Raw genomic sequence first — 23,349 nt, 5'->3', positions numbered from 1 at the left:
AGTCATAATGTTTTCCATTTGAACACGGTTAATAACTGAACATGTTTTTACTACAGATAATGGTTCATATAAGCCGTATTGTATATACAATTGGGGGTTGTTATATTTATATATCCCATTCCAAGTCATTTGATGTTTGCTATTAAGCATTTTAAAGCAAAATCATTTATGTAATGTTGAACCTAGGGATAAAAAAGCGTCTACTTACCATGAGTGCCAGTTACATCAAGATAAATTGTTATTTTTCATGATAAATCTTTTGCTATTACCAATCTGAGATTATAGTCAATAATTGTTGGTTAGGATATGTGATCTTTCACAGTTATGTTGAAGCTCTGATTATTGGAACTTGCTATTTAAGACCTTTGGGGACTATTAATTGATATTATTCTGAGTCGAACTCTACATAGGATCATCAAGGAATGCTGTTAAACTAGGGATTCATAATGCCAGTTTATATCCACGAATTGCAGATGGAGTTCTCATGGAAAAAGTTGGCATTGGCTGAGATAAGGTTTTCCTGACTCACTTTCCCCAGTATGACATTTCCTTTCAAATGGAAAATATCCCACCTGGCTGACTTTAAGCCTAGTTCAATGCAATTGGCTATCTATATAACTTTTACTTGGAACTGACATGAAGTTACAGAAGCATCATTCCCTTAATGTGTAACTATGTTCCTCATCTTTTATGGCAAATTTCTATAATCATGGGATATGATCAGAATGGACAAAATATTAGATCTTTATCTTTTGGGTTAATACTGAACTACATCTGAGTTACTATAGTGAGATTCAGGTCCAAGATTTGAGCTTGTTGGCCTGGAATTTTAGTCTTTTCTATATTCAGAACAACTGATTAAGGATTTAGCCTTCATACCTGTTACTAGTTGTATGTCCCTGTATAGGTTAAGGTCCTTTACTTTCTCAAAATGGTATGGGGACAATTAAGCAATAGATGCAAAGACTATGAAACCAGGATATAATTCTGCTATTCAGTGAGATTGATATCTTAACTTTTGCCGCTCTGTGTTAATAAAAGTAATATCAGCACAATTAGTTATCTAAAAAGAAGTATGGCTTGTAGTCTATCTTGTAAATGCCTTAAAGAAACATCCACTTTTGTTAGGAGTCATTCATTTGAACATGGATAAAAATTGAAAATAATTTATTATAAATAACTTACTTGATATTCACTCTTTTGAAATCCATTACTTAATGTATGTATCTCATTCCATAACCTTTTGTTGCAACAGAAGTTAATCTGGCAACTTTTAAATGAATTCATTGTTGTATTAGAGTTCATTTTCTTATAAACAGTGTTCTGTTAATAATTCCTTGGTAGAATTTCATCCTAATGGGGGAATGAATAATGCCAGGTCTAAAAACTGGGTTCTAATTTTTTGTTTCTGAGTTTCATACACACACACACACACATTTACATATACACACATATGCATGACAATTGGAAATGTAAATTCCCTGGTCTAAAAGACTGCAAATTTAATTGTCTAATAATAGAGACATAAGGTTTGAGCTAACTTTCATTATCTGACCTGGTTATTTGCAAAGTAAACTTAAAATCACGCTAAGACCAATTTTGTAGCAAACTTTTAGCATTTAGCAGAGAAGAGAATTTCTACAAGTGAACCAAAGAACTGCTTGAAGAGCACACCCAAACCGCAGGACTGCATCAGATGTTTCCATATGAACAGATGGAGACATCTATGAAGTGCACAGTTCTATTACTGTTTACTTTTTCCCTTTATGCCTTTTATCTGTAAGATAAAGGGGATTGCCCCCGTTTATTTTATCAAAGCATCTGTCCATCTTTCCAATTTCCCCTCACTTTCTCTCCCCATGAAGAAGTGTTTGTCAGATCAGTTAGTGATTCAGTAAGGAGGCTGTGCCTCTCAATAAAATCAAATGGAGAAATAAGAGAAGTGATTATTTTTCTTTCATATTAATAGTCTGTTATTAAAATTGGAGTCAGCTTTTTTCCCATCCTTTTTCCTTATCCAATCTCTCAAGGACAGGGCTGATGGGAGATAGGATTAACAATATCCTCATTCTGGGTATTGCTGATCTACCCAACTAACTCTAAACTCTTGGGTGAGGGATATAGATTCTTTATCTAGATTGTTCAAGACTTGGGGTGGTCTGAGTATAGGGATAGGCTTTCTGTCCAAGAGTACCATGCTGTCACTCTCAGCCCCTTATTGTAATATTCATTCTCACATTAATTGTTAAGCAATCAGAGTGGATTGCCACCCTCAGGCATCTTTAGTCTAAGAGAGAGGCAGCCAAACGATTATCTTTTTATTAATAAACATGCTGGCTTATTAATAAAATGACTAAATTACCCAGAAATTATGTCTCTCAAACTTTTTAAAGAGTACATCACATAGAAATGAAAATGATTTAACCTCTTCAAGTCTCTTATGATTTCTAAGTCATATTTACCTCAATGCTTCTCTTGAATTTGGTGTTTGAATGTCAAATTTCTTATTCAGCTCTAGACTTTTTAGGAATGCTCAAAATCCTCTATTTTATTAAATATTCGTTTTACCCCTGTAGGATTGTTACTGAGTTTTGCTGTACAGGTTGTTCTTAGTTTTAATGCTACCTCATTTGCCATCTCCAATATATTACAAACTCTCTAGTTCTTAAAGTAGTGGCTGCTAAGTCTTGTGGAATTCTGATTATGGCTTTGTGGTATTTGAATTCTTTCCTTCCGGTTCCTTGTAGCACTTTCTCCTTCACTTTAGAGTTCTGGGGCTTGTTTAGAATATTCCTGGGAGTTCTCATTTGGGATTTCTTCTAGGAGGTGATCAGTGGATTCTTTCAATTTCTACCATGGTTATGAGTTATATCTGGTCAGTTTTCCTATATAATTTCTTGATATATGATGTCTAGGCACCGTTTTTTAGATCACTGCTTTCAGGTAGTGCAACAATTCTTAAAACAACTCTCCATGATCTCTTTCCGAAGTCACTTTTTTTAGATATTTCATATTTTTTAAAAGTTATTTGACTTTGTTTTATTGTTTCTTAATGTCTTCTGGAGTTCTTAGCTTCCACTTGACTAGTTCTAATTTTCAAGGAGTTGTTTTCTTCAGTGAAATTTGTACCTCTTTTACCATGTGATTCATTCTTCTTCTTAAGGAGTTATTTTTTTTCAGTATTTTTTGCTCCTTTTTAAACTAAACTGTTTGTTCTCCTGACGTAATGTTCTCCCATTGCCTTTGTTTCCCCAATTTTTCCTGTACCTTTCTTATTTGATTTTTTAAAATGTCTTGCTTTTTTTAATCTCTTTAGCTTTTCAAAGAATTCTTATTGGGCTTGTGTTCAATCTGCATCTTTCTTTGAGGTTGTCTGTGTATGTTTTCAAGACATTGTCAACTTCTGTCCTTGAGTCTTGAGCTTTCTTGTCCCCGTAATAGTTCCTTATGGTGAGGTTCTTTTTGGTTGTTTGCTCATTTTTCCAGCCTATTTTTTGATTTTGGTCTTCATGTTAGAGTTGGACGTTGACAACACTGCAGTGGATATCTGGCCCAAACCTCTGTATTTTATGTCCTGATGTGTTTACTGCTAGTTTTATGGGGTTATTTGTAGTGCTTCCAAAGTAGTATGATTCAGGGTAAGATATGATCACTAGCCTCTTAATCTGTGCTCTTGTTTTTACATAGGTAGGGCCCCTGGTCCCTTACAAACTTGAACCTCTCTACCTGAAACTCTGACCAGGAGCAGGGTAATGAGTGACATAGTGGTCAACGGTCTCCTAATCCTATGCCCAGTAATAGCTCAGAGGTCCCTTGGCATCTCTTTCTGACAAGATGTACAGTCCCTTGTACAGTTTTCTGCCTCTTCTGCTGTCACTCCAAAGCCATTAGCTAATGCCAATTCCATCGTGTCATGCTCCCAGACAGCTCCCACTCCAGTGGGACCTCTTTTCATGTCTTCCTAGGCTATATAGAGCCATGAAAATGATTTGCTGAAATTTTTGTTGTCTCTTTTTCTCATTATGTGTTAGGTACATTTGTTTAAGTTGCTAAAGAGAGGTGTATTGCAAGAGCTAGGCAAGCATGCTGGTATCACTCTACCATCTTGCCTCTAGCCCCTATTTTCTTTTGTACATTATGTACCTGATCTGTTCAGTTTTTCAAGTTTTCTATTTTTAAGCACTACAAAATAGTCTGTACTGGTGTTTCAGATTTGGTCCTGCTAGGTCTTCTTCCTAGAATACTGGTAAAGGCTCTGGAAAGAGATATATGAAGGCACTTTTCATGGGCACAGAAATTTAGAGTTGGGAGACCATAGAAATCACTGAGCACAACTTATTAATTTTAGATAGCAGTAAATTGAGGCACTGAAAGGTCATTCCTTGCCCAAAATTATATAGCTAGCAATTATTTGAGGCAGGATCTGAATCCAAGTCTTCCTGACTCTAAACCCAGTGCCACATCATTACAACATACTGCCTTCCTCCACACTGTTTTGAATATCAATTTGAATTATAGTTGAAGTGACTAAATTGTCCATAACTTTTAGTCAATGATTCCACTATGAAATTTATTACTGTAAAGAGTAATAATAGCTAGCATTTAAATGGTTATTTAATGTTTACAAAGTGCTTTACAGGTATTAATCTCATTTGATTCTCACATTATCTCTGTGAGGTAGATGTTATTAGTATATACATTCTACAGATGGGGAAAACTAAGGTAGTAGATTGAGTGACTTGCCCAGGGTCACACAGCAAGTGTCAGACATTGAATTTGAATTCAGGTCTTGTGACTCTAAAAGGAATGTATCCACTGTGCCACCTACTAGCCTAAAGAAATCATTACAGAAACAAATTTCCAACAGTTAGCAAAATATTTTTATGAGAATTATTTGTATCAACAAATAACAGGAAACAAGTGAGTATTAATCAATTGGGGAATCTCTGATGAAGTTACTATATATGAATAATATGGAATATTACTGAGAACTGAAAAGCAATAGTATTTCAGGGAAAATTTCATTACATTTATAGGGCTTTATGCACAATATGAAATTTGAGTTGTTTAGGTGTCTGGTGAAGCAAGAGGTTGCTCATGAGCAGAATGAATTTTCTGATGTTTCACAAGCTTTATAGTCTATCTTAATGCCTTTCCTCATTCATTATATTGATAAGATTCCTATCTAGTATGAATTCTCCTATGGGAAATAAGGGATGACTGTTGCCTGAAGGTTTTATCACATACATTACATTCATAAGGTTTCTCTCCTGTGTGGATTCTTTGGTGAACTATAAGAGATGAGTGGTCCCTAAAAGATTTGCCACATTCATGACATTCATGAAGTTTCTCTCCAGTGTGGACTCTTTGATGTAGAACAAGACTGGAGTTGTGTCTAAAACTCTTTCCACATAGATTACAGACATAAGGTTTCTCTCCAGTGTGAATTTTCTGATGTTTACCCAGACTGGAGCTGCATCTGAAAGCCTTTCCACATTGATTACATTCATAAGGTTTCTCTCCAGTGTGGATTCTCTCATGGTCAACAAGACTGGAGCTGCATCTGAAAGTCTTTCCACAATGATTACATTCATAAGGTTTCTCTCCAGTGTGGATTCTCTTATGCTCAGCAAGATTGGAGGTTTGTGTAAAAGTCTTTCCACAATGATTACATTCATAAGGTTTCTTTCCAGTGTGGACTCTCTGATGTAGCGCAAGGTTGGATGTGTTTGTAAAAGTCTTTCCACACTGGTTACATTTATAAGGTTTCTCTCCACTGTGAATTCTCTGATGTAGAGCAAGACTAGAACTCTGTGTGAAAGTCTTTCCACACTGATTACATTCATAAGGTTTCTCTCCAGTGTGGATTCTCTGATGCACAATAAGGGAAGAGTGTTCAATAAATGCTTTACCACATTCATGACATTCACGAGGTTTCTCTCCACTGTGGATTCTCTGATGTAAAGCAAGACTAGATCTGCATCTGAAAGCCTTTCCACATTGATTACAGTCATAAGGTTTCTCTCCAGTGTGGATTCTCTGGTGGTCAGAAAGTCCAGAGCTCTGTCTGAAGGTCTTTCCACAATGATTACATTTATAAGGTTTTTCTCCAGTATGGATTCTCTGATGTAGAACAAGATTAGAGTTGCATCTGAAAGCCTTTCCACATTGAGTACATTCATATGGTTTCTCTCCAGTGTGAATTTTTTGATGCTCAGCAAAACCAGAGCTCTGTCTGAAAGTCTTTCCACATTGACTACATTTATAAGGTTTTTCTCCAGTATGGATTCTCTGATGTAGAGCAAGATTGGAGTTGCATCTGAAAGTCTTTCCACATTGATTACATATATATGGTTTCTCTCCAGTGTGGATTTTCTGATGTTCAGCAAAACTGGAGCTCTGTCTGAAAGTCTTTCCACATTGGTTACACTCATAAGGTTTTTCTCCAGTGTGTATTCTCTGATGTTTAGCCAGACTAGAACTGTATCTGAAAGTCTTTCCACATTGAATACAATTACAAGGTTTCTCTCCAGTGTGGATTCTCAGATGGAGAACAAGGTTAGAGCTACATCTGAAAGCCTTTCCACACTGATTACATTCATAAGGTTTCTTTCCAGTGTGAATCCTCTGATGTACAATAAGGGATGAGTTTTCACTGAAAGCTTTACCACATTCAAGACACTCATGAGATTTCTCTCTAGTATGAATTCTCTGGTGGGAAATAAGGGATGACTGTTGCCTGAACACCTTACTGAATTGCATACACTTATGTAGGTTTTCATTAGTATGAAATTTCTGATGGTGAATAAGTGATGATTGTCCGTTAAAATCTTTACCATATTCATCACATCCATAACTTTTCTTTCCCATATGAATTTTCTGGTGGTCGATGAGCTTTGAATTATGGCTAAGGGACTTCTCACTTTCATCATATGTATAAAGCATTTCTCCAGTATGACTTTCCTGGTGTCTAATTAGGTCTGAATTCAAACTGAAGGCCATCTCACACTGACTACATTGATAAGTTTGCACTTCGGGAGGTTTCTCACGAGATTCAACAAGGTTCACCTGTTCAGTAAAGCATTTCCTATTTTTACTATCCTGAGAACAGCCATTCCCTGAGGTCCTTTTCTTACGATAAATTAGGACTGAATTTTGTCTGAAATTCTTCCCATCATTATCAAATTCACAGTGACTCTTTTGTTTTTTCTCTATCTTGATGTCAGAGTCACAGATTTCTCTCAAATTGCGGTGGCATTGACCAACATTCGTGAATCTCTGTTGTCGTGATTTTTCCACAGAAATGTCCAGCTTGGCAATAGTCTCCTGCATTTCAAGGCTCATCTCTCCATCTGAGGAAAACAACAAACATTTCACTGTATTCACTGTATTTATACACATATACATAAGTATATCCTCTTCCCTCCATTAGCAATAAGTTGATTGACTATTTCCTAGGGAAAGGGAAGAGTTTTCCAATTTAAACAGGCAGAATTAATCGTTTGAAAATGCCTCTAGCTCACATCCCCAGGATAATTTGACATACAAAGAGCTTCACACACATTAATACTGGATCCTCAAAGAAATTACATGAGATCCATTACATTCACAAGGCAGGTCATGAGCTCAGACAGCTAGTGACTTGATCAACATCCTTGCATCTAAGACCAAACTAAAACCTTGTGACTAGATGTGCTCTCTCCATAGTAGCTGATAACATTTCTCTACTATATTTTTATGTTTTTGTAAAGGGAAGCCATTTTATTATCACACCTTTACTTGTTTCTATTTGTAAGTATGTATACAGAGCACTTTGTAACCAGTACTTTAAACAAGTGCCCAATGGAAGTGGGACACTTGGTAAGTCTGTAATATCATTTTAGAGGCATTGCTGCACAAGCACAAGTTAATGTCAAATAAATAGCATGAGAAAAGTACTATAAAAATTTAATTTATTTGAGTTTGTTTTTTAAAAAACATATTTGGTTGGATTTTTAAAGCTATAATTCTTGTCATGTTTTGTAGTAAATTTCACTGTATTTACTAAAAATTACTATTTTCCACTTAGCTGTTTGAAAAATAGTTTCTTCAGGAAGGCATTGCTTAAAGGTCCCTGATTGTAGGAACTGGACCAATGTCTCCCACTGGAATAAAAAGCTATAGTTGCCAAGTACCAGAACTCAGCCATGATCATTGAAGGGATCAGGTCCAACCCAGTCTTCTAATGATTCCTTTCCTCTTTCATGATTGCATATATCTCAGTATGACTGCTCTACAGTGGTCATGCCAGCATATTTGGGGGATCCCCAGAGGTTACCATTATGATTCTCTGCGGTGACTTCTGTTCTAGGGAGCCTTTAAGCAAAGAAGTCTTTGCCTGAGGCTCAGAGGAGGTACATAGCTCCCAAGTGCTGGAGGAATGATACAATTACCATTCTTCTTCCAGTCATGTCTGGTACTCTCCACACTTAGAGAAGCAGCCTAAGGTCAGGGCATGAAGCCCAGCTACCAGGCACAGAGGCCACAGGCACAGTGGGGTTCCTTTGTGCTCTGCAGGACAACACAGGGACAGGGGTAGGAAATCTCAGTGGGATCACATGGGGCGGAGTGCTCTGAGACCTGAGGTGGACCTCCACAACAACACCCTCAACCACCAAGGACCCCCAAGACCTCCCAGAGGCAAGAGCTCTGCAGTCCCTGGAGGACCACAATCCCCCATATCAGCCTCTCTCCTTTCCTTACCCCTTTGCAGGACCTCAGTTGTACCTTCTATCCTTTCTTCAATGCCAGTTGTTCTTTATACTTTTTATGGGGTTATGGTCCTTCCTGTTTCTCTTTATTGATCAGTTTTGATGCATTATCATAGTCATTCTTTGTAAATTTAATTTGCTAAGCTGAGAAATAGCTCTGCCATTGTGAAGTGGTTTTCAATGTTGTTTCCAATCTCTCTTATATTGTATTCAGGTGCATAAATTTATGAAACTGAAAATTATATTATTTTGATTTAAGTAATGATTGAGAATTGTATCTAATTTTGCATTTATTTTGTATTCTATTTTATATTGTATTAATTGCTGTGTTTTTTTAGTATTTAATTATTGATTAAGAATTTTACCTAATCACTGGAATAAATATTCATGGATCAACTGTAGACTTGATTGTAGGGCCCTCAGTGGTGAAGTCTGTAAGAGTTTAACTACCCTATAAGCTATAGCCTGACCACAAGTACTCACCACAAAAGGGAGGAGGGGGAAAAGCAAAATGAGTCAATCTAGTCATAAGATGTTTGCCCACCACAAGACACTCCAGAGGATGTCAGTCAACCCTATGTTTTGCCCATTGCTGTGGGTTCTGGGCATCTCCTCTCTGAGTCAAACTACATGCATCCTCATATCAGATCAAACACAATCTTAATTTAGTTTGCACCTTATTTAGTTTGGTACCTTATGAAACCAACCACTAGAAAAGGGCTGCTCTGACTGTCAGATGGATCCCTAGGAAGTGAGACACCTTGGACCCTCTTTATTGTCACCTGCTAGCCTTGCTGATAAACTGACTGCTCAGATCCTTGTGTCTCAGTTCCTCTTTGTGACAGATTTTTATCACAACATATGTGCAATCGGTGGCACAGAGAGAAAGTATTCATATCATTTCATTGCCTATCATGTCTATAAACATAGTTTAATTTCCCTGGTGATCCCTTCTATCTTGCTTTTTCTTTTCTCATGTCTAAGACCACATCATGACTGCCAACCTTGGCTTTTGTATTCACCTGAGACAAACTATATTCACTTTTTTAGGATAGCCATTATCTATTTTTTTTAAATCTGTCTTTAAATGTTTCTGCTCGCTAATTTAAAGAAAAGAAAAGCTAGGATACTTGCAATAAACATGATTTTAAAAATTCATCCATTTCCTATGTCCAAAAATATTATGTCTTATACTGGGCCTTGAGTCTATCACCTTTCTGTCAGGAAGTGAACATGCTTCACTATTAGTCCTATGGCAGCCCTTCCTATTTGGTGGCTGACAAAACTGTTGGGGCTTCACAATAATAGTCTAAGGTGTTGCCCAATTTTCTTATAAATATTTTTAATTAAATGTAAATATATAAATATTCTCCTCTGGAACAGCAAGTATGTACATGTTTCAAGCATGATAGTTTTATTTCTTCAGTGACTCCAAACTGTCACAATCAGGAATATAATGTTTTTCAGGTTCTCTTACTGATCACATCAAACTCTGACCACTTCTGATTAAGTGTAATACGTTCCTTCAGTTCCTCAACCTGACATCAAATTGTTTCCCAACAGGCAGATAGGTTTGAAATTCGTGTGGAAATCAATTCCCAGTGGAGGGTCACAGGTGTGCATATCTGGTCATTTGTTTGCTGTCCCTGCACCAGAGTAGTTCCCTCATTCCCAGGTTACCTCATAAGCACTTCTCAGCAGCAGGGTAATCACCAGATCATGAAGTTACAAATATTTGCCCAGACGGCAGGCTCTTTGAAAACCACAAAAGCCTTCCAAGTGATCTTGGAACCATCATGGACCATTACAACCCTTGTACAACAGCTGTCCTTCTACTGCCTCTCATTACAATCTCAAGACTATCTTCTTATTTGAACTTATCCTCCATTTAGAAAGAGTGCTGGACCTGAAGCCAAGAAACCTGAGTTCCAGAGCCACCTCAACAACTTGCTAGCAATGTGACCCTAGGAAAGTCACAGTACATCTATTTCTCTCAGTGGCCTTATTTGCAAAAATGAGGGTAATAAAAGCACCTATTTCCTAGGATTCTCATGAGGATCAAATAAAAAAAATACTTGAAAAGTTTTGGGCACATACAAGGCTCTATATAGCTCTCAGTTATTATTAGGATTTTGACTATTTTCTTTCCAACTCAGCTCTCCTTCTTTCACTGCCATTCTCCTATCTCTCTAGTTATGTTCCTGTAGAATTTAATGCACTTCCACACCAACATACGTTTTTTTGCCTACATCCACTAAGACTGAAGCTCATGATTTGTTGCTTTTTCTCAAATCATCTCCCTATTTGTATCCCAGATAACTCTTTGACAAGAACTGTCTTTTCCCTTCCTTTACATCCCTGAGATTAGCAGAATGCCAAGAATATAGCTGTTGTTCTCTTCTTTGTTTCTAAGGAGGACCAGTAACATCACAGGGTGATGTCTTAATTAGGATGTGTATTGTATTTAAGAGAGGCAGAGTTGTGCAAAGTTATCAGCCTCACTCTCTTTTCCAGAGTTGTCAAGGTCCATTGACAGGACAAAAGCCAAGATGACTGACAATGGCCTGGGATTCAGTGGATGACCTTGGTGTCTTCAATGTCCAACCAAGCTCAAAACTCTCCATAGTGCATGCTTCATCCACTTTCATGGCCATTGGAACAAATTATTCTCATCAGCTCATTCCACAAAGGGAAATTTTCACATGCCTAGGGAAGACACCCCTTAATTCAATAAGTCTGATGCACACATCTTTTTCCAAAAAATAAACAAACTCAGGTTTGAGGTCCATCAGTTACCCTCAACCCAGCTTAGCCTATCTGCCAGGACAGTTTACCAGGATATGGCCACTGCACACACTACAGCTTCTTGGAGCCACGAGTGAAAGCTCAGTGCCAGATAGACCCCAAAGGTGGATGAACTGCCTTAAGAAAACTTGGTAAGCATTCACAACAGAGGAGCTGTTCCTCCTTGACCACCCCAGACACCTCTAGAACATAACAGTCACTTAGGCAATGTTTCTTGATTGACTTCCAATACAAAGCCCTAACCTCTACCTTAATCCCTAGAATCTAGTCTCTCTCAACTGGACAAATCCAGGTTCCAGCTTAGGCCTGTTTTCTGTCTCCTTTCACCTCATGATCTACAAGGACTTGCCTTTGTCCTGAGGGATGTGTAGATGGCACCTGATCAGACCAAATACTGGAGATTTGCTGGAGAGTCTCCTGCTGTGAAATACCTGGAAGTCTCTAGCTCCTATGTCCCTAAACTGAGGGTGCCATGAGTATGGCAAATGGTTCTCCAAAAATGGAGACAAACACTGGACCATAAGGATAAGGAAAGTCACTTGGGGTGATGACTAATGGAAGCCTCAACCTTGGATTACTCCCAGGTCAGACATCGGCCTTCACTCCTACTCATGTGCTGCTGAATCAAGAGAAAATCATGGAACCAGGTTGCCTGGATCCACTACAAATCTAGGTAACATCATGCTAACTGGACCTTGTAACAGCAAGGACCCTGGCATACACAGAAGGGTCGGCTGCACAGGTTCTTAGATTTGCTTTTCTAAAAGGAAAACAACTTTTGAGGCATCAACAATCACTTCAATCAAACACATAAACCAACAGAGAAAATACAAACCGGACCAACAAACAAGGCTTCCAACTGTTCGACCGTAGGCAATACATACATCATTACCAAAGAGAGTAGCACTAGCATCTGGGTTTTCACAGCAGAGTCTCATCTGATGTGCACATCTTTTTCCAAAAAATAAGCCCCAAAGCAAAGCCTCACCTCAGAGTATATATATTCTTTTCAGGGTTGGAGGGCATGACCCTCATGATCCAGTGCCTCAATAGAAATTAACAAAAGGTATCTGAGGTCTATTAATGGGTGGAAAAGATCTTTAATTCTTCCCTCTACCCCATTAACTTTACATGAACACTACAGGTCTCCATTGCAGCAAGGTAACCTTTCAACAGCTCCCTGACTCCCTATCCCACTCGTAACAGCAGCTTTTCAAGTCTTTTCATAGCTCCCCAACCTTCCCACATGGCTTGCTCACCTTCACCCATGCTCTTAGCTGAGAACTTGGCCTAATATTTCACTGAAACAACTGAACATTTACCTTGAGATCTCTTACTCCTCCTCATCTCACATAAATCAGATGCCTTCTTTTCCTCCAGTATCACATGAATAAACTTTCTGTTTGACAAGGCAAACGTGCCCAAATGATCCCATTCCATTCAGTCTACTCTTCCACCATATTTCCTATTCTGTCATCTCCATTTTCTTACTAGTTTTTAATCTCTTACTTTCTAGTGGCGCCTTCCCTACTGCCACAAATGAAACCATTTCCCCCTACTCCTCAAGGAACCTTTACTTGATCCATCCCCAGTAGGTATTTTCCTATATCTTTCTTCCCTTTCATAGCCAAACACCTACAGATAGCCATCTACATTTTGGGTCTTCAACTCCTTTATACTTACTTTCTACAAAACTCTTTAGTATGGCTCCAAACTTCACTCTTCAACTAAAACTCCCTTCTCCAAAGTTACCAAAGACTTCCTAATTAAATCATTCTTCTTGACCTTTCTGCAGCTTTTGACACTGTCACTCATCCCCTCTCCCTTGATATTCTCTTTCCTCTAGGTTCTGATGACACTCAACTCTTTAGGTTCTCCTTCTATCACATTCCAAACTACCCTTCTATCTTCCTGTTTTCCTAATACTATTCAGGTCACTTTCTGCATTTTCCAGGTTCATAAAAGAAATGTCATCCACTCATCATCATCTCTCACACACTCAATACCACCTCTACACCTCACATTCAATCTTTTGGAGAACCCTATTGATTCCACTTTTGAAACACCTCTCATATATCACTGTCTCCCAACACAGCAAATTTCTAGGTTCAGGCCCCAATTATCTCATACCTGACATGTACTGCAAAAGCCTGCTGTCTGGTCTCACTGCTTTCAGTCTCTCCCTAGATCATTCAGTGCTCTACCTGGCTGTCAAATTCATCTAATGAAAGCTCACATCTGAGCTCAATTATCCCATGAAAGCTCACTGCCTCCTCTATAAACCCCGGTGGCTCTCTAGCATCAGGATCAAATATAAAATCCTCTGTTGGGCTGTTAGGGGCCTTCCTCATCTACCCCTTCCTCCTTTTCCACTCTTCTTTCATCTTGTTCCCCCTCCACATATGCTATAATCCAGTAGCAAAGGCCTCTTTTCTATGCCTTCAACAGGACAAATTGTCTCCATGGGCTTTCCCTGACTGCCTCTCATGCCCAGAATGCTGCCCCTAGTTTCTCTGAAGCCCCAGCTCAAGCCCACCCTCCACAATAATGCTTTTCAAACCCTTCTTGATCTAAGTGCCTTCCCTGTCTTGACTAGCTCCAATTTAACCTGTATATAGCATGCTTTATGTAGCTCTGTCCGTATTGTCTTCCCCACTAGTCTGTGAGCTCCTTGAGAGCAGGGGAGGTCCCTGGCCATTGTTTGAATCTCCAGCACTTTGCATGAGGTCTGGCATAGAGTAGACAGTTAAATACTTCTTGACTTGAAGAAGGCCTAGGAAAAAGCCTATATCAGGCAGCCTAGGCTGGATGTCTTCAAGAGAGCTCCGTAACCCAAGATTCCAAGCAATGTGTCTGATAAGATCATTGTTTTATCACTAGAAAGGAAGTGAAAGATCATGGAGTCCAACCTTTCATTTCACAGATGGGGAAACAGAGGTTCAGAGGATAAGTAACTTGTTCAGGATCCCACCACTACAAAGTCTCTGAAAAAGTCAAGATCTTCCTACCCCCAATGCTACCACTCCCTTCACTGTGACATATAGCTACTTCTGTGATAACAGCCTTCACAGACCTTCTTTCCCCTCACTCACCTGGACAGGAGGTTCTGGGGTCCTCTTGCTCCAGCAGCCACAATGCTTCCCCTTGGCCAAAATGAGAGATCAAACCTTCTCTGGGAACTGGCAGTCCTGGGCATGGAAATAAAGAAAAGATGAGGATGAAGAGATACTTGTACTTTAGCTCTCATTAGGGAAAGGGGGAATGCAGGAAGGGTCACAGCATGCTTTCCCAGGAATCCTCAAGGATGGTTTCCATGGTACTTATTGTTGGGAGCTTTGGTAGGGGGTGGGAAGTAGATAATTTGGAAGCCAATTTGGAATCATAAAATTCTATTTTCTTGACTTAATTCATAGCAGGATGAGCTGATTTCACAGATTCCATTATCCAGACATTAAGAGGCATCTCATAGTGCAGTGGAGAGAGCCTTTGGCTTGGATTCAGGAAGCTCTGAGTTCAAACCCAGGTTCAGACACTTATTAGCTAAGTGCCCCAGTAAGTCATATAACTTCTGTTTGCCTCAGTTACCTCAACTGTAAAATGGGAATAATAATATCATCTACCTCACAGGCTTGTTCTGAGGATCAAATTAGCTAATATTTATAAAGAAATTTCAGCACAGTGACCGGCACATAGTAGATATGAATAAATGATTATTTCCTCCCCTTCCTTTCCCACCATTTGTAACTAGAGTTTGGAGGAAGTATAAAGGAATTACAACGATACACTTGCTATACTAGGCTTTTGAGAGTAAGACTAGGAGCTGTGAGCTATAACTTTAGGTAAGTTAATAAAAACATTCCAGAGATCAGACCCAACCAAAGAGAAAGGGGCTGTTTTGGGAGGTAAAACACCACGAGTGGTTTTCAGAAATTTGGCAGACAAAATTCATGTTCAAGGAGAGGTTAGACTAGACCAGGGGTGAGGAACTTGTGGCCTCAAGGTCACAAGTTGCCTTCTAGGTGCTTGAGTGTGGCCTTTGATTGAGCACCTAGAAGTTCACGTGCGACCCCTGAAGTAGACATAACTTCTTCATTGTTTGATTTTTTACCTCAGACTCTCTAGAATTAGTAAGAGGCAGCTTCAGGAGTGACAAAGGACATCCCCAACTCCCTATCACACACTACAAAGACCCTTTTATAGGACAACCAGGCTGCAGGAGAATCCTGGCTCTTAGACACAAGCAATTAGCACTTTGGCCTTTTTAATCATTGATTAATGTTAGAAACCTTACACATTAGGGAAGGAATGAAGACAGTCCCTTTGATAGCGGATTCAGAGTTACCAGAGGAAATGGTCCTTACCCAGGAAGAGCATGTTCCTGACATTCTCCTCCATGACCTTCTTGTACAGTTCTTTCTGAAAATGGTCCAAGAGGCCCCACTCCTCCTTAGTGAAGTCCACAACCACATCTTTGAATGTCACCAAGTCCTAAACCATCAAAAATGATAGCACTTAGAACTGAAAGAAACTTCAGAATTCATCTAGTCTAACCCTCATCTCTTTACAGGAAGAAACAAAGGCACAGAGAAAGGATTTTCCCAAAAGTTATACCCTTGATGAGTATCATAGCCAACACATAGTCAACACTTTCATGACCACAGTCATGAAATGCCCAGTGGAATACTGAGAACAGCTTTATATATGCATTTGGAATAAACATGAGAAATGTGTTACTGGGAACTGCTTCTCACTATGGAATGAGAGTTCTATCAGAGAGAGAAAAATAGAAGAGAATGTGAAACATCTCATCAGAAAAACAACCAATCTGGAGAACAGATTGAGGAAAAATAATATAAGAATAGTCAGACTATCTTAAAATTATAATAAAAAAAGAATCTCGATATGATATTACAAGAAATTATCAAGGAAAATTGCCCCTGAAGTTTAGAACAAAAAGGCAAAGCAGAAATAGAAAAAATCCACTCATCGCCACCTGAAAAAGATTCCAGGAGGAAAACTTACAGGAATATCATAGCCAAGTTTCAAAGCTCCCAGGTTAAGGAGAAAATATTGGAAGCAACAAGAAAACAATTTTAAATGTCATGGAACTACAATAAGGATTACACAACACCTAACAGCTTCTACACGGAAGGATCATGGATGTTGGAATACTATATTCCATAGCGCAAAAGACCTGGGATTATGACCAAGGGTAACTTACATAGTAAAATTAAGTACAATCCTGACTTTAAAAAAATAAAGTAACTAAACAAATTCAAAGACTTTCAGGTTTTTGTAACAAAAACCCTAGAATTTAAGGAAAAATTTGACATATAACATTCAGGATTAATATATGGTAAACATTAAAGACCGACTATAAGGGACTCAACAACACCAAATTGTTTACTTCATACATTTATTATTACTCTTATCAGGAATGGGTTAAAGAGGGAAAATAGATAGATAGATAGATAGATAGATAGATAGATAGATAGATAGATAGATAGATAGATAGATGATAGATAGATACAGAGATATGTACAGGTATAGAAGTCTTCTAAATTCAGAAAGAAGTAAGAGGGCGAGAGAATAGGATAGGTGAAAGAGGATAAGGGAGGGACTCAGAGAGGTGGGTAGGTAAAGGAATAGAAGAGCAAGGTTGAAGATAGAAGTAAAGCAGAGGAGTGAAGAAGGATAGGGTGAATAGGGTGAGAAGGATACTGAGGAAAAATAGGAAGGAGGAAAATACATAAGTAACTGTAGCTTAGAATGTGAATGTGATGAATTTACCCATAAAATGGAAACAGACAGTACATTAAAAATTTGTATTCAAAAATATATTGCTTTCAGGAAACAGTAAAAATGAAAGATACACACAAAACTAAAATAAAGGTCAGGAGTAGAACTTACCATGTTAAAAAAAAAAGCAGGGATAGTAATCATGATCTCAGACAAAGTTAAAGTTAAAATAGATTTAATCAAAAGTGAAAAAGAAATTGCACCATGTGTCAACAGTGTTATTCAACATTGTTTTAGACAATTAAAATACCTAGACAGTAGAAAATACCTGAGTATATAGCTGCCAAAACAGATGCAGGAACTATATGAACATAAACATAAAACATTTTTTATACAAATAAACTCATATTTAAATAACTGAAGTATTATTTATTGTTATTTATGGTAGGTAAAGCCAATATAATTTTTAAAAGACAATTTTACCTAACTAATTTATTTATGCAATGCCATTCCAATTAAATTATTAAAAAAATATTTTACTTCATTAGAAAAAATAATAATGAAGTTCATTTGGAAGAACATAAGGTCAGGAATTTCAAAGAAACCAGGGGGAAAGATGTAGAAGAGATGCAGAATCAACAGTTTCAGACCTTCAACTATATTATGAGGTGAGAGCATTGTTGAAGTATAAAAATAATTATTCTGATAATTTTAAATTAAAATTTTCTTGCATAAGTAAAACCTATGCAGTCAACAATAGAAGAAATGCAGAAAATTGGGGAAAAAACTTTCATAGACAATATCTCAGATAGATGTGACTGGCTTAGAACATTTCTGTGGTGTAGGAAAGGATAGGCATTGATTTAGAAAAACATGGAAAGACCTGGACTTATGAAGGAAGATGTATCCACCTTCAGAGAAACAGATGATGAGGAAATAGGCATAGTTCAGTGTTTCATATACACATATGAGTGTCTATGTGTATATATGTGTGTTTATAGATATCTATGTATATGTGTGTATGTCCATGCTTAATTGTAGCCTTCTTTAGGGTGGGAGGGAGGCCATAGAGGGGTAAAAATAAAGTAAAAAGTACACAGGAGAAAACAAAAGAAAACCAACAAGGAAGCAAAGAAAAGCTCAGTAGCTTTGAAAATAATGTGTAATATTTCTCATACAGGTTTTCTTGAAATGGAAATTTATTGTTTTATATTGAATCCTCTCATATTCTTTTGTGTACATGGCAGTGTGTTTTTTTTTCTTTTCTCATTTTGTATTTAAGTTTAAAATAAAAAAATTTACAAAAAAGAAAAGTTGAAAAGCATTCTTAAGATACATTAATCACAATCTGAACTGAGTGGTATAAAAGTGTTTCCAGCCATGGGCAAAAGAGCTACCTGTTGTTGTATTGAGGTCTTGAGGTGGCTCTGGGTATGATGGGTCATGGCCAAACATTCTATGCCTTTTCTTTATGGTTTCTTTCATTTGTAAATAGCATATATTCACTAATTTTGATATTTAGTTATAGAAATAAGAGTAACTAAGAAGGGGAACAGACGTTTCGTTCATTCATTAATAAAGGTAATATTTTATTAATCGAGATTGGGATGTGATCTAATTCCTGAGAAAGACACTGCCAGTTTCCTTATGAGAAATAAAGGGTTTAAACATATCCCTCATACTCAGGAACCTGGAAAAACAAGAGTCAAGTGAATGAGTTGAGACCAACTGATGAATGACACAGAGGAGACCAGATCTGAAAATATGTCAATATTTGGGGTAGATCGGTTTTTTCTCCAGCCTGCTAAATGGAGAACACATTTGGTCAGTGTGCTAGGAATCTGGTGGTCTTCTGGGTCATTTTTCTTCCATTTCCACTATCGTGATATGACTCACATTTTTTAGAGTTTCTATTATGTTGGAACAATTCTCTATCATGTGGATAAAGTTCTTTTTACTTTTTCATCATTTTGATTTCTTTTGAACAATAGGTTTATGCTCTATTTGATACCCATATTTCATCTTTAGCATCTTATCTTTCTATTATTTCTCTTCTGAACAGTTAAGAAATTGATCAAACTCTTCCCACTTTTTGAGATTCCCAAGAATTTCCATACTTTTTCTTTCAGCTAGAGTCTCCTGAATCACTGTTCTTCATTTCATGGCATTTATTCACAGCATGGGCTCTCACTGGAGGAAGGCATTTCTATTGTACATTGGTAATTGATTACCCAACTCACTTCCAACAGAAACTTGCAAGTTTCTTTTCCTTCTATTCCAAACCCCTTTCCTTCTCCACCCTCCCATATCCATCCTTCACCAGTGTGGGATGGGGCCATGAACTCAAAACCTCCATTTAGATGGAGGGCTCAGCTCACACACCTCATTTCTTAACTGGCTCCCTACCTTCTGGACTTGTCTTGCCTGAATTCTCCACCATGAACTTGGAAGTCTGTTATTACTGGGATAACCTCATTGCATGTTCATCCTTCATTGCCAAAATATTATCAGAGAAATGATGACATGACTTGCACTTGACTTTGTTTTGAGGGAGGGAGGGCTGTGCAGGTCACCAGCCTCACTTCTCCTCCAGAGCCATCTGAATCCAGTGAATCCAGTGATTCATTAGGATGACTGGAGATGACCTAGGATGCACTGGGAGATCTTGGAGCCTTTAGGCCAAGGTCTTTGCAGATACTTATTTAGGGTGAGGCAACGCTCTTTCATTGAATAGGCCTGTTTAAGAAGTAGCCAGGGCATGGCCCCTTTAATGAGGTCAAGAAAAAGAAAGACATCAGGCTGGGTGGGAACTAGCAACAGTTATATTGATAATCACTGTAAAGCCAGGAGCTCTTAGGCAGAGGCCCATTGGAGTCCCAGTTTCAGAGTGCAGTAGGATTAAGGAGTGCAGCAGGAAAGGAGAGGAAAGAAGAGGAAGGGGAGAGGAAGAGAGGGGAAGGAAGAGGAGGAGAGGGGAGGAGAGGGGAGGGGAGGAGAGGGGAGGGGAGGAGAGGGGAAGGGATGAGAGGGGAGGGGAGGAGAGGGGAGGGGAGGAGCCTCCCTCAATAGCCCCACCTGAAGGCTATCAATGAGTAGGAAGATTTTTAACTCCTGTTACAATGGTGTCTTCCCATGTTAGATTACATGCTCTGTGAGGGCAGGAATGGTCTTTCATTTTTAATTGGAATTTCTAGCCCCAACACCTAACCTAATGGCAGTAGGTACTTGCCATTGATTACCCATTGACAACCCAATCCCTCTCATTCCAGTACCTGCCCCTTACTTTACTCTAAAAACTGAAGCCTTTCAACCTGAGCTAGCTCTGCTCCCAGCTGCCTTTCAGACATCGCCAACATGACGTCCAGTAGCTAGCCTAAACTTACCATATTCAAAAGAGAATTAGTACCTTCCCTTTTACTACCCAAGGCAAAATCATACTGCCAGTAGCCTAGGCATCATTCTCAACTCCCATTTCTCTCCTGTTTTCTCTAATCTGATGCCAACATCTGTCAAACACACCCCCTGCTCCCTTCTCACTATCTAACCACCTTGGTGCAGGCTCTCATCATCTTACCCATGGACCACAGCAGTAGCCTGTTGGTGGATCAGTTGGCCTCAAGACTCTCCCCACTCCAATGCATTCTCCCTTTGGTGGACAAAGTAATTTTGCTGAATTACAGGTCAGATCATGTGATTCCTCTACTGTATAAACTCCAGTGGTTCCCTATGACCTCCAGGATCAAATACAAATTGTCTTGCATTCGAAACCCATCATGACTTAGGTATCATCTGGTATTCCAGTCTTTTATACCTGATTTCCTGCCACCTACTCACTGGTGCAATGACACTGGCCTCTGTGCTACTCCAGAAGAAGATACTCCATCTCTCTGGGCAGGGCATTTTCTCTGATTGTCTCCAGCATTAGAATTCTCTCTCTTCTAATCTCTGTCTACTCTGGCTTTGCAGCAAGTCCCAAATAAAATCCTACCTTCAACAGGAAGTAGACTTGCAACTCCTCTTAACTCTAGTGCCTTCGTTCTTTAATTATATTCTATTTATCTGCCTATAGCTTGTTGAGACACTGAGAAGTGGTTCAGATCAGTGAGACTCCCATTGGGGTCCTTACATCAGCTAAGCTTTGGGGCAGATATGGACTCTTTGGGACAGTGTACCTGTCTGGCTGTGTTCTGCGCTACCTTACTTATTCGGGTTGTTTTTACAAAGGACCCTGACAATTCTCACTACAGAATCAAATGAAACAATTATTAGGCTTGTGACATGTAACAGACACCATGTAACCAGCCCCAATCCCCTTTCCAGTCTTACACCTTCCTCCCCTCCCCCTTCTCTCTGATCCAGGGACACTGGTCTCCTGGACAATCCTTGACCAAGACCCTCCATCCCTTGACCTTGTGCCTTCCCAACAGCTGTCTCTCATTCTGGGAACATCTTTCCTCCTCATTCAGGCCTCCTGGCTTCCTTCCAGTCTCTGCTAAAATCTCACCTTCTGAAAACAAGTTTTTCCTGGCCCCTGTAACTGTTAAAACCTTCCCTCTCAAAGTGCCTCCCATCTACACTGCAGAGAGCTTGTTTGGACACAGAGGCTGACATGATATCTCCCCCACTAGACTGGGAGCTTCCTGAGGGAAGGGACTGGTTTTTCTTTCCTTTGTATCCAAGGAAGTTCTGAACAGTGTCTAGCACAGAGGAGAGGAGGGCCTCTGTAAAAGGCTGTTGACTTGACCTAAAAAATGGTTAATGGGAAGGATTCAGAGAGACCTGGAAAGACCTGGGTGAGTCGAGGCAGAGTCTCAAAGTCAGTGAGCAGAGCCAGGAGGGCTAGGCCACAAGAGACAGAAGGGGGAGGGGGAGAGACTGTGTGCGTGAGGGAAGTGGGGCTTGCAAGTAAAGAAGAAAGCAAAGCCATGATGCCTACAAACAGGGACTAATGAGTGAAGTGATTGCCCTGGTCAGTCACTGGTAATGAGGGAAAACCTAAAAAGCACACCCACAAGGCAGCAATGGGACAGTGAGTGCTCACCATGCCCAAGTGCCATGAGTCAGCTCCAAAGGCAGAAGAAGCGAGCAGGGCAGTGTTGTTACTACTGTATTCAATTTCATGCCTATTTCTGCAGAGAAACAATCCACAGGGAAGAAAGGCTGCCAGCCCGTTAGACAATCCTGCCTATGGAAATGTCCTCGTTGGCTGACATTAGTCAAGTCCATGCACGGGCTGCACTCACCTGGGCTGGAGGTCTGCAACTCCCAGGGGCCATGCCCTCTGGCTCCAGGCTCCCAGGCCTTGGTCCTCTGCAGGCTCAGCTGGGGAGGGAGAAGGAGCCCAGGGGTGAAGACGTCTTTCTCTTCTCTTCCTAGGCAGGAGGGTGACCTACAGAGATTTACAGATCCAACATAAATTACAAAGACCCTGGCCCTGCCATCAGGGCAGAGACTCCAACAGGGAAGGTACCTGGTAGGATCAGGCTTGAAATATGAAGATGGTCTGAATGGGAAGACTCCTTCCCTCCCTCTCTTACTCCTTCTCTCCTGCCCCATCTTCCTATAGGGGCCCAGGGGGCAGAGGGGGCTTTGATCCCGGATGAGATTAGATAAATCAGAGCCTCAATGATCCCTGAGTCAGGTCTCTCCATTCATTTGGTACTCTGCCCTCTGCATCCCCTATCCCCAACATATACACATACACACACACACATACACACACACACTTGATCTAGGAGGGAGGGTAGCTAGAGAAGGTTGAAGATAGGAGGGCTGTGGGATGGCGTGGCCAGGAACAAACAGGGGAAGCCTGAGGTGGCAGACAGAATCCTGTCCAGTCCAGAGTTCAGCAGACCAGCAGGGGGCCTGAGGGCTCTGGAAAAAGTGGAGGCAGGAAAGTAGGAGGCCAAGTGAAGGGACTGGGAAGCAGGCACTGTAACAAATTTGGAGGAGAGGGGACATCTGAGACACAGAAGGGTTCCCGGGGGGCAGCTGAGACTGGGAAAACCGGATGACTGCATCCTGTGGTCTAAAGAGGAGCTGGGGGTGGGGGGAC

General features: G+C 39.7%; 1 protein-coding gene across 1 annotated transcript in view; it reads right to left on the bottom strand.

Moving 5' to 3' along the window:
• The window catches only part of LOC140507337 (uncharacterized), a 39,742-nt gene extending 17,064 nt beyond the window's left edge, over window positions 1-22,678 (bottom strand). The window contains 5 exon segments of the mRNA XM_072615450.1: window positions 5,195-6,495; window positions 6,580-7,346; window positions 14,648-14,743; window positions 15,917-16,043; window positions 22,538-22,678. Coding sequence (XP_072471551.1) covers window positions 5,195-6,495; window positions 6,580-7,346; window positions 14,648-14,743; window positions 15,917-16,043; window positions 22,538-22,570 — 2,324 coding nt within the window. The 5' untranslated portion in view covers window positions 22,571-22,678.
• Between the last annotated feature and the right edge of the window lie 671 nt (window positions 22,679-23,349).

This window comes from Notamacropus eugenii, chromosome 5 (assembly GCF_028372415.1).
Source record: "Notamacropus eugenii isolate mMacEug1 chromosome 5, mMacEug1.pri_v2, whole genome shotgun sequence".
Lineage (NCBI taxonomy): Eukaryota > Metazoa > Chordata > Mammalia > Diprotodontia > Macropodidae > Notamacropus > Notamacropus eugenii.
This window is presented reverse-complemented; position numbering and strand designations above follow the sequence as displayed.